We start from the raw sequence: 14654 nt of genomic DNA, 5'->3' as shown, positions 1-14654 counted from the left end.
GAGTCTTAGAAGGGCAGTTCTTGACCATGTGTCCAAATTCTGTGCGGTAGGCTGTCAATTCCTGGACTCTTGGTTGTCTTTTGTCCAAAAATTGATATTTCTAGAACAGCTGAAAAATGAAATTTCACTTCAGGCACAAAGAATTTCAAAATCAGCTCCAATTTAGGATTAATGAGAAAAGAAAAGCACGAGAAGACAGGAAGGATTAGAGTTGTGTCATTAACGTAGAGTTTAATCAAACTTAATTCCTCTGGGTAACCTTTGTTGGCGGTCTCTGGAGAGAAGATACCATGAAGTAGCAGAAGTCAATTCCCTGGATATTGAATTATTTTCCTCCAGCTGAAAAAAGGGAGGGGGGATTAGAGATAGTGGGGGTTGTGTAGCCAAAATAAAATACTTTCTCTTGAGAACTAAGGACATTTTTACACCTGGACTGTGGAAGGAGGAGTGAGGTTACCAGACAGCCAGAAAGCATCTTGAATGGACTATGTGACTGATTGTTTGGAGTTCTGGGAAAACTTTATCTTTTAATAAGGTTAAAACCGTGGAAACCTTCAGAGTTGGTTTTCACCAGATTTGTGCCAATATGCTATATCCAATAAAGCTATTCTTTGAGGAATTCATCTGCCTCAGAGTTTTCCTTGCTATGGGACTATTACTTGGAACCCTGACAACAGTGTCCATTCTCATGCATAATCCAAAAGCCTTGTGTGATTTATTTCAATAACATTTTCAAAGCTCACATAAAGAATCCTGTTGATGGTACAGGTAATCCCTAGGTTACAAGCATTCCCTTAGTGAACATTCAAAGTTACATGAAAAGAAAAAGCTACAGCCAGGTCAGCTTCAGGGTTGACACTGTCTGGTTAGTTTTCATTTTTATATAGCTTTTTTTTTTTTTAAAAAAATGTTTTTATAGTTATTTTTTTTACTGTTTTTCAGTCACCCAGAATCAACTTATTGGTGAGATGAGGAACATATAAATGATAACTAATAATTTCCTGACAGAACAATTAATCAATGGACTGACTTGCCTCCAGAAATTGTGGGTGCTCCAACATTGGAGATTTTTTTAAGAAGAGGTTAGACAGCCATTTGTCTGAAATGGTATAGGGCAGTGATGGCGAAACTTTTGGGCACCAAGTGCCCAAACCGAAACGCGTGTGCATGCCTCTGCATGTACGCATGTTGGAGTGCCGGAAACTGGAAAACTAGCTGTCCGATGTGCATGCTTGCACTGGCCAGATGGTCTTCGGGTTTCCGGCACATGCATGCATGCCAACCAGCTGGTTTTCCTATTTTTTCTGCCTGTTTTTTGGCTGTTTTTTTTTTTGGCCGTTTTGGCCAAAAACGCCCGAAAAAGACCCCTAAAAGGCCCCAAAAGAGCCTGGTGGCACAGCAGACTAATAGCCTGTTATTAACATTCAGCTGCCTGCAATTACTGTAAGTTCCAATCTCACCAGGCTCAAGGTTGACTCAGCCTTCCATCCTTTCTAAGGTAGGTAAATTGAGGACTGTCAGGGCATTTATTAATCCCATGTTTGGCTCTGGGACTAATCACCCTGGTTAATTAGAGGATGGATCGTGGTCTCTCCAAGTTTGCAATATTCTGAAAAAGAAACACGAGGAAAAGTTTCTAATAAAACTCATTTATTTGTTATAAAGAAAATAAAACACCTCACTAACTAAGAAAGATAAATTGTTACATTTTGGCAAGCGAGATCTCCTGCCGGTCCAGCCGGACCTCTGGCAAGAGAACAAAAGAAAAAGTGTGTGAAGGAATGTGGGTGGATACGGAAACACGTATCTTACTGATAAGAAATTGGCAAGCTACGGAGAGTCTGACAGTCCAGAAATGATGAGTTCAGCTGGCAAATAAAATAACGCAGTGACAAGGACCCAGTTTGTAAAGGCAATAAACTGACTTTGTATAAATATACAAAAGTATGAAGGCTATTGCTTAACGCATTGTAAGCCGCCCTGAGTCTCCGGAGAAGGGCGGCATATAAATCAAATTTTAAAATTTTTTTTAAAAAGGCCTGAAAAATTGTCTGTTTTTTGGCCATTTTTCAGGCCAATTTTAGGCCATTTTCTGGTGCTCCAGCACCTGTGAAGACCAGCTGGCCATCGCACATATGTGTGCCGAAAACCAGAAGAGCAGCTGGCGATGGCAGGCGTGCCCACAGAGAGAGTTCTGCATGCCACCTCTGGCATGCGTTCCATAGGTTCACCATCACAGGTATAGGATTTCCTGCCCAAGTGGGAGGTTGGACCTGAAGACTTCCAAGATCTCAATTCTCTTATTCTGTTATAATGAAAACAACATATTGAACTATAGAGACCTTGCAGTAAACCCGCAACACAATCAGGAGAAAGAGGACCAAATGGATAGAAGCAGTAACATTTTCTGAGATAACTTTGGCCGGAAGATTTATTTATTAGCTCCTCTTAAAAGTCTGCAACTTTCCTTAGAGAGCATCTGCCTGTTGGCTCATTCAGAATGCAGAGAAGTGATGTCTCCCCTCCTTGCCATTATTCAAATCATAATGATTTCCTTGTTGTCTTGCCACTAGTCCCTAGAGGTATTTCTGCAGACTGTCAGAATTCTTGCCGCAAAGACATCAATAACAGGCTTTCTCTTCAATATCCCATTAGGGTTTGTGGGATGATGTCATGGCACTGGAAAGTCTTGAGTAAATGAGTCTGGAGACAGAGAGAACCTGGGAAGGCTTTTAGGGCAGACAGAAGCTTTGTTTAAACTGCCTTTCAGCTTTCAAGACTCAGCTGGGCTCTGGATGAGGAAAGTCCCTGAAACTTCTGTCTTGGAAAAGGGCTTTGCTTTCTTCCACCTCTTCTTATTCTTCTTTGTTCAAAATAAACACAGAACTGGAGGCTCCATCAGCACTGCTAGTCATGTTACTTCTCATCCTGCTTCAGAGGCCCCAGGAAGTCCATGGGAGGCTCGATCCCAAAAACCTCCTGAGTCCAAAGAAGGCAAAGTTGGAGTCAGAGAACCATTACAGGCCAGGAGAAGTTCTCATTGGTGCCATAGTCTCTGCAGTTAAGGTTTTTCTTCGACCACTAAGCTTCATCACAACTCCTTCATCCCAAGCACACATGTAGGTTCATTTTTGTGCCCTGAATTACAGCTACTTCTTTTCTGAATAATTTCTAAGGTGAGGGGTCCTTGGTTGTTTTCCTACAGATATTTCATTACCCAAACTAGACAACATCATCAGTGATAGTACTAGCACTAGTACTATCTACTAGTCCTAGTTTGGGTAATGAAACATCTGCAAGAAAACAACCAAGCTCAGAGGGCACTAAAGACTCCTCATTTCAACCCCGAGCTACAAATATTCTTCTTTATTGGTAATTTGTAAGGTTCTGTCCGTCTTCTCCTTCCAGGCATTGTCTCCTTGATCAGCTACAATTTCTCTACTTCTGTCCCCTTTCAAAGCTGGTTATCCATTTTGTACCCCGCTGCTGATTCTCAAATACGGACATCAAGTAGGGATGACCCTAAATTTTCTTTCTTACTTTGTAAATGAGGTCAGTTAAATCTCCTCTCAAGAAATGTTTGATAAGGGACTTTAAACATTTCCAGAATTTGGTAACTTGTTAGTTTTGTTGATAGCGTGCCAATGGTCCTTTCCAACTTTGCCATTAATGAATCTCTATTAAATTGGGAGATTAGGTTGAATTACTGTGAAGTATTTGAGAAGGTTATGAGCCATGGTGGCCCAGTGCTTAGAATGCAGTACTGTAGGCTACTTCTGCTGACTGCTGGCTACCAGCATTTTGGCAGTTTGAGTCTCACCGGCCCAAGGTTGACTCAGCCTTCCACCCTTCTGAAGTTGGTAAAATGAAGACCCAGCTTGTTGGGGGCAAGAGGCTGACTCTATGAACCATTTAGGGAGGACTGTAAAGCATATAAGTCTATATACTGGTATATAAGTCTAAGTGCTATTGCTATTTCTATTAATGAGAAGAGAAACAGGAAGAATGTCTAAAGTCAGTCCAACATTTCAGTAGAAGCGCAAGCATGCTAGCAACCTCAAGAGTGTATGCAGCACTGAATACCAGCATAAGCAAAACAGTCCTTTCAAATAATTGAGATTTATAGGGATAATTCCCACCCGATGTACATTACATGGAACAGTTGCTGGAATAGATCCATTTCTAGCTCATTAGCTGTCATCAGTAGGCCACACCCATATCCTCTATGGATCTACTTAGGTCTCCCACCTAGCAGTTAGAGCTTGCTAGGTGTTAGAAAGGAAAAAAGCCCAGAACCGAGTAGATGAGATTCTACTGAGCTGGAGCTACAAAAAAAAAAAAAAAAAAAACCCTTGGCTACGTAGGGAAAACCTGGCTAGAAGAAAAACACACATAAACCCTACGAAGAAGTAAGAATATATATATATATATATATAATACATACATAAATGATTAAATAAAATATTTCTTTAATTGATTACGTACATTTATACCTGTAGAAAATTAGTGACTGAAGATTGGAAAATCCTCTTCTTCCTTCTTGCCATCCAGAAGATCAACCAGGATTTCCATGTCTTACCCAACATCACCTTGGGCTACAGTATTTATGAAAACTATTACCATGCAGGAAGGACTGCAGATGCTTTGCTGGGGCTACTTTCAGACGGGGAGACCAAGATTCCCAACTACAACTGTGGAAGGCAGAGAAACGCACTGGCTGTTCTTGAAGGGGCTGATACTGACATCTCCATCCAGATTTCAACCATGTTGAGAACCTATAAAATCCCACAGGTGTGTCTTTGTTTGGGAGACAGTTTTCTCGCAATATTCAATCAGAGATCCTCAGTTGTAAATTAAGAGGAGTTTTATTACAAGAAGAATATGCATTTAATTTTGCGTGTAAAGTTTAAAATACTTGGTATGGCCACACTTGGAATACTGCATCCAGTTTTGGTCACCACGATGTGACTCTAAAAACAGTGTGGAGAAAAGCAACAAAGATGATTAGGGGACTGGACGCTAAAACATATGAAGAATGGTTGGAGGAACTGGGCATGTCTAGTTTAATGAAAAGAAGGACTAGGGGAGACATAATAGCAGTGTTCCAATATCTCAGGGGTTGCCACAAAGAAGAGGGAGTCAAACTATTCTTCAAAGCACCTGAAGACAGAGCAAGAAGCAACGGATGGAAACTAATCAAGGAGAGAAGCAGCCTACAACTAAGGAGAAATTTCCTAACAGTTTGAACAATCAATCAGTGGAACAACTTGCCTCCAGAAGCTGTGAATGCTCCAACACTGGAACTTTTTAAGAAGAGATTAGATAACCATTTGTCTGAAATGGTATAGAGTTTCCTGCCTAAGCAAGGGGTTGAACTAGAAGATGTCCAAAGTCCCTTCCAACTCTGTTATTCTATTCCATTCCATTTCCATTCCATTCCATTCTGTTCCACCATCTTTTCATTCCTTTTCAGGTCAGTTACAATTTTGCAGCCCAGATGCTGAGTGATAAAATTAGGTTTCCTTTCTTCCACCCAATGCTTCCCGCTGAAGGATTCCAGTATCCAGGGATAGTCAAGCTCCTCTTACATTTTCGGTGGACCTTGGTTGGTCTGATGGCACCAGACACTGACAATGGCCAGAATTTCATGAGGACAATGACTTCCATGCTGATCAGGAATGATATTTGTCCAGTTATAGCAGAAACCTTTTCTACTTCCTACCGTAAGAAGTTCATAGATCGGAATCCGTATCGTAGTTGGAGACAAGTGAACATTTTTCTTTACGCTGCAGATAAAGATATGATCACTGGGGGTGTTAGCATTCTACGATTAGTATTTAAATCCTTTGAGCAACCTGTTATAGGAAAGGTGATGATTACAACAATTTGTTGGGACCTCACCATCTATTTTATGGGTTTGACTTTTCCCTTTCAATACATCCACAGCATTTTTTCCTTTCTTATTAAGGGAAACCAAATGGCAAAGTCTCTTTTGCCTGTGGATTTTTACTATTTCATCAAAAACATAGCAGAAAAATCCTTTATGTGTTCATACCCCAAGGATACCTTTTCTGTGAAAGTCTGGAGACGTTGCAGGGAGACAAGAGAACTGGAGGCTCTGTCCCAGGAGAACATCGATGCGATCCAGTCTCTGGATGGCTATTTAACTTATAACATGATCTGGGCTGTGGCACGAGCCATCCATGCAGCTTCTACACTCAGTTCTAAGAAGACAAGGATCAAAGGGGGTGAAGACATGGAAACACCAAAGCCATGGCAGGTATGTCTCAGAATCAATTCCAGAAGTGTAAGGATTGGGCAGTTACTTTTGAAAAATTGATTTATTTTGAATACGAAAAATAAAATGAATCCCAACTTTCCAGTCCTGTCCCTCTTTCATTCCCTTCACTCCTTTCCTGATTGTTGCAATGTATTAACTTCATTATGAGAGGAAAGAAGAACAGAAGGTGTCAGGTCCCAGATATTTCTACAGGGATGCTGGCATTTTGGTGAGAGGAAGGGTGGAGGAATGGAGTAATCTGTATATGAAGTTTCTGTTTCTGTTTCCTGCATTACTGTGCTAATCTCTATATGAAGTTTCTTCTTTTTTTGTTTTGTTTCTTGCATTACTGTGTTAATCTCAATATGAAGTTTCTGTTTCCCTGCAATGATGTAACGTGGGAGGGGTTTGGTTAGCATTGCTTGAAATAGCTGGTTTTAAGTGAAAAGCTTCAGTTCTTGCCTAGAGCTCTTGTTATCACAAACATTTCAATAAAAGCTCCTTTTGGAACAAATGTAGTTTCAAGAGTCCTGCTTTCTTGGGAAGGTTGGAGAGGCAAGACCTTATAGAAGGACAGGAAAGATATTGAGATTCTAGAAAGAGTACAGAAAAGAGCAAGAAAGATGATTAGGGGGTTGGAGGCTAAAAATAAAGAATGTTTACTGGAATTAGGTATGTGTAGTTTAATGAAAAGAAGGACTATGGGTGACATGATAGCAGTGTTCCAATATATAAGGGGCTGCCACAAAGAACAGGCTATTCTCCAAAACATCTGAAGGCTGGACAAGAAGCAATGGATGGAAACTAATCAAGGAGAGAAACAGCCTAGAGCTAAGAAGAAATTTCCTGACAGCGAGAACAATTAATCAGTGGAACAACTTGAATGTTGTTGTGAATGTTGTCAGAAGTTGTGAATGCTCCAACACTGGAAGTTTTTAAGAAGATATTGGACAACCATTGGTCTGAAATGGTTTACGGTTTCATGCCTGAGCAGAGGGTTGGAATAGAAGACCTCCAAGAGTTAGTAGGTTAAGGTTAGAATTGAATTTAGAATGTCCTGTCTAAACATAGCCAGTTTTTCTTCTATTCCAGCTCAATTTCTTTCTTCAAAACTTTCAGTATTACAATAATTCCATAAATGGAATGTTTTTGGAGGAGAAAGGAGACCTCTCAGCAAACCTGGATATTGTGAAGTGGGAGGCTATGGTTAACAAATCCTTTAGGAGAGTTATCTTTGGGAGTCTAGAAAAACAAGGATCCTTGGATTTCACGTTTATGATCCACCAGAATGCTACAGCAGAGATGGAAAGGTTGAAGAAGGTGGGGGTTAAATCTTGATTTCACTTTTCTTGTTGTTCTTACCTAGAAGATGACACCCCTGGGGCAAGAAATGCCTCTGAATGTCATCTAAGAAGGAAAGTCTCCCAGGAAGGCAAGACATTCATTAGTTAGATGTCCGTGAGAAATGCACCCTCAACTATTCCAATAAAGAGTATATTAGACTTGTGAAAAGGGAGGAAGTTTTGAGCCACAGGGAGAAATGATTTCTATGCTTTTTCTTAGAAGAAACCTTCTATTCAGTATTTAAGACAAAATGTTCAAATCTAGAAATCATCATGTGTGAAAAGTTAGAACAGGAAAGCTTCAGGTAGCCTGTTCAACTTAATAAGATTCAAGATTTTATTGCCTTCAAATTTAAGCCAAGCTGAACCTTCCTCTAGAAATATAATATAATTACAGAGTTGGAAGGGACCTTGGATGTCTTCTAGTCCAACCCCCTGCTTAGGCAGGAAACCCTGCACCACTTCAGACAAATGGTTATCTAACATCTTCTTAAAAACTTCCAGTGTTGGAACATTCACAACTTCTGGAGGCAAGTTGTTCCACTGATGAATTGTTCTAACTGTCAGAAAATTTCTACTTAGTTCTAATTTGCTTCTCTCCTTGATTAGTTTCCACCCATTGCTTCTTCTTCTACCCTCAGGTGCTTTAAAGAATAGCTTGACTCCCTCTTCTTTGTGGGAGCCCCTGAGATATTGGAACACTGCTATCATGTCATCCCTACTCCTTCTTTTCATTAAACTAGATGTACCCAGTTCCTGCAACTGTTCTTCATATGTTTTAGCCTCCAATCCCCTAATCATCTTTGTTGCTCTTCTCTGCACTCTTTCTAGAGTCTCCACATCTTTTTTACATCGTGGCAACCAAAACTGAATGCGATATTCAATGCAGGAATCACCAATTCCTTTCTCCTTTTGCTTATTTTCTGGAAAGAAATTCATTTTCTGGATTTCCCTCCTCTCTCTGCCCAGCCCTTGCCTCCTTCCCGATGTGTGGAAAGCTGTGTTCCTGGATTCGTGAAGGTAACTCAAGAGGAGAAGCCCATCTGCTGCTATGACTGTCATCCTTGTGCAGAAGGAACCATCTCCACCAAGGCAGGTCTGTGACACGAAGAGAAAGGGGCAGAGTTCGGAGAACATCAACAAAAGCTTGGCTTTTAAAACATCCACTTCTTTATAATATGTATAATAAGTTTCATAGTGAACGATAAGAAATGACTTTGGAAATTAAACTGGGGGACAGGACTTGAAAAGATACTGGAACAAGGAGGGTTTAGCATTATGAGAAGAATGGCATCTCTTTCTTTTCATCTTCAACATACACCCTTCATGTTTTATACATCTCTTTTAGCTGAAGAGGCAGAATGTCCAAGATACGGTATAATTACTTTGATTGGGTCTCCCTACAACAGGGGATTCAAACTCGCGGCCCGTGGACTGGATGAATCATGCACTGACCATGCCCACCCCCAATTTAGGGGGGTGGAAAAGTCCTGCTATGTCACGTGATGATGTAATGACGCGAGTTTGACACCCCTGTTCTACAACTATCCATGTCAATGGATACCACTTCTTTTTTTCCTTTTTTTAAAATATTTTTTTTATTTTTAAAAACAAACAGTACATCTTTTCTGAATAGAGTATTGACCAAGTCAAAATTTATACCGCTTATATCATAAGTATAATATTTTAAATTCCCATCCTCTTTTTAAGTTTTTTCCCCAAATATAATTTATATATTTCAATTTCTGCCATAATATTCCTTTTTGTTTTCTACTTTTTTATTTTCCATCTCTACTTAGTATTTAATACATCATCAATATTACCCTCCACCCTAAGTCTTATTTCATTTCATGATTTTATTTATCCATTTATCACCTACATTTCTCAAAATCATCACATTTACAAATGATCATCTTTTTGTTTTCTCTTATGTTCTTTTTTCTGTTGAAACCCTTTAATTTAAACATAGTTTTTTCCATCCTTAATTTCTATTTTTTTTTGTTGTAGCTTAATATTTCAGATTTGTCTTTTAATGCCAATTGTAGGTTTTTTCCCTACTCATAGTTTAAGCCAATTGTTTTCTAAGATGGACCAATTTATCATTTCTTATTTCCCTATTAATCACTTAACCATTTTACCAAAAATAATGTATTTCTTCAAATTTATTTTTCACACCACTTTTTTCAAATCAAAACATTCTCTTAATCTCTTAATTATCTTCTTTTTCTTAATTTCTATTAATATCTTATTCAATTTCAATTTCATTTAAATTTCCATGTCTTAACCCCTTCTAAATACATCATAAAATCATATTAACCCTTCTAGCCTTCTTTTTATATTTCACAATTTGTATCAAAATTCAATTTTACAATACTAATCTTAATACAATTAATTTAATTCTATAGATATATAACATATTTCCTTTATTTCATATTACAATCACAAATATTAATATTAATATATTTCACTTATTACTATGGATATGTATCATATTACCCTTCCTTCTATCGCCTTAATTACTCCTTTTAACAATGGATACCACTTCTATGGGCAGCCAAAGTTTATGCTTTCAAATATCCTGAGGAGCCACAAGACAAGCAATTTCCATGTTCAACTTTTCTGTCATGTATAAGAAATCTGGAACTAGGGGAGAGTTCAAAAGTTCTACAAGTTTTATTTTATGCTACCCACACACACACTACCTGAACTACTAAGAGTCAAAGCAAATTAATTGGCGGTAGATAAGAGTCAATGGACTTCAAGGAAGGTTGAATTTAGATCTCTTACAGGGGCACAGAGTCTCCAAACTGATGATGAATTTGACCCCACCCTCAGGCTCAACCTGCTCATATCTCACATCTTTCTTGCTATGTTCACAAAATTCAGATTATCCCACTCTCCAAAATGGCTCCTTTCCTTCCTTCCTTCCTCCCTCCATCCCACCCTTCCCCTATCTCCTCATTCCCTCTCTCTCTCTTCCTCCTTTTCATTCCCATTTGTTTTCCTTCCTTCCTTCCTTCCTTCCTCCCTCCCTTCCTCCCTCCCTCCCTCCCTCCCTCCCCTTATCTCCTCATTCCCTCTCTCCCTTCCTCTTTTTCATTCCCATCTGTTTTCTTTTCTTCCTTCCTTCCTTCCTTCCTTCCTTCCTTCCTTCCTTCCTTCCTTCCTTCCTTCCTTCCTTCCTTTCTTCCTTCCCTTATCTTCTCATTCCCTTGCTCCCTCCTTTTCATTCCCATCTGTTTCCCTCCCTCCCTCCCTCCCTCCCTCCCTCCCCTTTTAACTGGTGTGAAAGGAAGAAGCAAAAAACACTAGCAGTTTTTTTTTCCATCATATTTGCCCAAGGAAATTCCCTAACTCCAATCCAAATTAAAGCAACATTAAACAATGACATTGCTGTGACTACTTGAACCCTGAAGGGGAGTACCCAACTCTTTGGGTCTTTGGGTCCCCATTTGTACTATATACTGACTTCCTCTACACAAAATTGTTCATGCTACCATCACCATTTTCACCAAAAGTATTGCATTTAACTAATTGAAGTAAAGCTGTATAGGGAAATTTATTAGCCCTCTTTTTCAGATGCAGAAAAATGCAGCAAATGTCCAGAAGATCAGTATCCAAACATCCAGAAAAATAATTGTGTCTCCAAGATTGAAACCTTCCTATCCTATCAAGAAAATCTAGGAATCATCCTGGCTTCCCTTGCTTTGTTCCTTTCTTTAATAACAAGCTTTATCTTGAGAATCTTAATTAAATTCCAGGAAACACCAATTGTCAAAGCCAACAATCGGGATCTCTCCTACATCCTCCTAGTTTCCCTTCTGCTTTCCTTCCTGATGTCCTTCCTGTTCATTGGCCAGCCAACGACAGCTACCTGCCTTCTCCGACAAGCAGCCTTCAGCATTGTTTTCTCGCTTGCTGTCTCTGCGGTCTTGGCCAAAACAATCACGGTGGTGTTAGCCTTCTTGGCCACAAAACCAGGAAATAAATGGCGGAGATGGCTGGGAAAGAGTCTGGCCAATTTCATTGTCTTTTCTTGCACTGGCCTCCAAGTTGTCATCTGCAGCATCTATTTGGGCACTTCTCCACCATTCCCTGATTCCGACCTGCGCTCCCAGCCTGGAGAGATCATCCTGCAATGCAATGAAGGCTCTGTCACCATGTTTTATGGAGTCCTTGGCTACATGGGCCTACTGGCCACCTTCTGCTTCCTGATGGCTTTTCTGGCCAGGAATCTCCCTGGGGCCTTCAATGAAGCCAAGCTGATCACCTTCAGCATGCTGGTCTTCTGCAGCGTCTGGATTACTTTTGTGCCCACCTACTTGAGCACGAAGGGGAAATACATGGTGGCTGTGCAGGTTTTTTCCATTTTAGCCTCCAGTGCTGGCCTGCTGGGCTGTATCTTTATCCCCAAGTGCTACATCATTCTGCTAAGGTCAAATCTCAATAGAAAAGAACATTTGATGTCAAATATATAACACTGAAAAGTGGATTCGGGGTGGCATAATCCCCAAACTTGTCAAATAATATTTCTGGCAAATAGCAGTAGCATTTTGACTTATATACCACTTCATAGTATGTTATAGCACTTTCTAAGCATGTTGCCTCCAACAATCAGAAGGCAGCATATTACCTGCAACAATCAGGATCCTCATTTTACTGACCTTGGGAGGATGGAAGGTTGAGTGCCGATGAGAATTGGACTCCTGGCAGTCAGCAGAATTAGCCTGCAATACATGTTGAGAACCTATAAAATCCCACAGGTGTGTCTTTGTTTGGGAGACAGTTTTCTGTCATGCGACATTCAATCAAAGATCCTCAGTTGTAAATTAAGAGAAGAGTTTTGTTACAAGAAGAATATGCATTTAATTTTGTGTGTAAAGTTTAAAATACTTGGGAAGGTCACACTTGGAATACTGCATCCAGTTTTGGTCGCCACGATGTGACTCTAAAACAGTTTGGAGAAGTGGACTGGAGGCTAAAACATATGAGGAATGGTTGCTGGAACTGGGTATGTCTAGAAAATCTAGTGGTATAGAGTTTCATGCCTAAGCAGGGAGTTGTACTAGAACACCTCCAGGTCCCTTCCAACTCTGTTGTTCTGTTCTGTTCCATTCCATTTCCATTCCATTTCGTTCTGTTCTACCATCTTTTCATTCCTTTTCAGGTCAGTTACAATTTTGCGGCCCAGATGCTGAGTAGATAAAATTAGGTTTCCTCTCTTCCACCCAATGCTTCCTGCTGAAGGATTCCAGTATCCAGGGATGGTCAAGCTCCTCTTACATTTTCGGTGGACCTTGGTTGGTCTGATGGCACCAGACACTGACAATGGGCAGAATTTCATGAGGACAATGACTTCCATGCTGATCAGGAATGACGTTTGTCCGGTTAGAGCAGAAACCTTTTCCACTTCCTACCGTAAGAAGTTCATAGATCGGAATCCGTATCGCAGTTGGAGACAAGTGAACGTTTTTCTTTACGCTGCAGATAAAGATATGATCACTGAGGGTGTTAGCATTCTACGATTAGTATTTAAATCCTTTGAGCAACCTGTTATAGGAAAGGTGATGATTACAACAATTTGTTGGGACCTCACCATCTATTTTATGGGTTTGACTTTTCCCTTTCAATTCATCCACAGCATTTTTTCCTTTCTTATTAAGGGAAACCAAATGGCAAAGTCTCTTTTGCCTGTGGAGTTTTACTATTTCATCCAAAACATAGCAGAAACATCCTTTACATGTTCATACCCCAAGGATACCTTTTCTGTGAAAGTCCGGAGACGTTGCAGGGAGACAGAAGAACTGGAGGCTCTGTCCCAGGAGAACATCAATGCGATCCAGTCTCTGGATGGCTATTGAACTGGTTGTTAAATCTTAGCCCTCTTCCTGCCACCAGCCTTGATGAACTCTATTGCCTCTTTTCACTCTAAGGAAAAGCTGAACACCTGAAGAAATGTAACTCAGAGGTGTTGTGACGGAAGCTTACTGAGTCATTACAAGACACAATTAGTCCCAAATAAACCTATTTTATTGTAACAGCTGAGAATTACATTCATTCCCAGCTGAGTCCCAATCAGGGGTGGGTTCTACTTACATTTACTACCGGTTCGCAACAGGGCTGTGGGCATGCTTCTGCACATGTGCGGAAACTTCCTGATGATGTCGGGGTCAGTGGGCGAAGCCTCCTGCCAGTTTCACTGCTAGTTCTATAGAACTGGTCTGAACCAGGGGCAACCCATCACTGGGCCCAATTAGTTGCAAAACAAATCCTTTGGAAGAAGTCCTTCGGGATAATCACCAACCTTTATCTTCTTTGACACCCTGCCAAAGACCTTGCTTGGCAAAGCCCCACAAAGTTCAGAAACAAAGGAGAGATATCGACTGGAAACAGAGTTGCTTTCCTGCAAAAAGGCCCAAGTCCTTTGTTTCTCTTTAGAATAGAATAGAATAGAATAGAATAGAATAGAATAGAATAGAATAGAATAGAATAGAATAGAATAGAATAGAATTTTTATTGGCCAAATGTCGTTGGACACACAAGGAATTTGTCTTGGTGAATATGCTCTCAGTGTACATAAAATAAAAGATACATTCATCAAGAATCATTTTAAGCCTTATGGGAGGGGCCAGTCATCTCTTGGCCTTACTCCTGAGTAGTTCCTTTTGCTTTAGCTGCTCTTGCCTTCCGGCAGAACTGTGCATGCGTGCACTAGGAACAGGCCCCTCCTGTTCCTCTACCTCTCTGCTATTTGACTCTGGGGGCTCCGGAGTCCGTGCATCACTCCCAGATGGCCCTGGCCCCATCTCTGCATTCCAATGTAGAGCCTTGTCCGGGCCTTCCCCAGACTCCAGGACTGGCCCATGTTCCTCCCCAGACTCCAGGACTGGCCCATATTCCTCCACAGACTCGGCTGCCAGCTCTGCAGGCTGTTGGCGGACCACAACAAGAGGCAGGATCTGAGGCTATATTTAACAGGCAGTTTTATTTATAAATAAATAAATAATTTATAAATAAATAAATGTTGTGAA

At 40.4% G+C, this 14654-nt stretch overlaps 1 protein-coding gene across 1 annotated transcript in view; it reads left to right on the top strand.

Moving 5' to 3' along the window:
* The first annotated feature begins 2913 nt into the window (after positions 1–2913).
* The window catches only part of LOC132709455 (vomeronasal type-2 receptor 26-like), a 31295-nt gene continuing 19554 nt past the window's right edge, over positions 2914–14654 (top strand). The window contains exons 1-6 of the mRNA XM_087885365.1: positions 2914–3066; positions 4552–4791; positions 5474–5869; positions 6062–6280; positions 7400–7600; positions 8593–8643. Of these exons, the coding sequence (XP_087741491.1) occupies positions 2914–3066; positions 4552–4791; positions 5474–5869; positions 6062–6280; positions 7400–7600; positions 8593–8643 (1260 nt within the window). The remainder of the gene's footprint in view (positions 3067–4551; positions 4792–5473; positions 5870–6061; positions 6281–7399; positions 7601–8592; positions 8644–14654) is intronic.

The sequence above is a fragment of the Pantherophis guttatus genome, chromosome 2, assembly GCF_059756535.1.
Source record: "Pantherophis guttatus breed Tessera chromosome 2, ASM5975653v1, whole genome shotgun sequence".
Taxonomy (NCBI): domain Eukaryota; kingdom Metazoa; phylum Chordata; class Lepidosauria; order Squamata; family Colubridae; genus Pantherophis; species Pantherophis guttatus.
The sequence above is the reverse complement of the archived record's forward strand: the minus strand, read 5'-3'. Positions and strand labels throughout refer to the sequence as shown.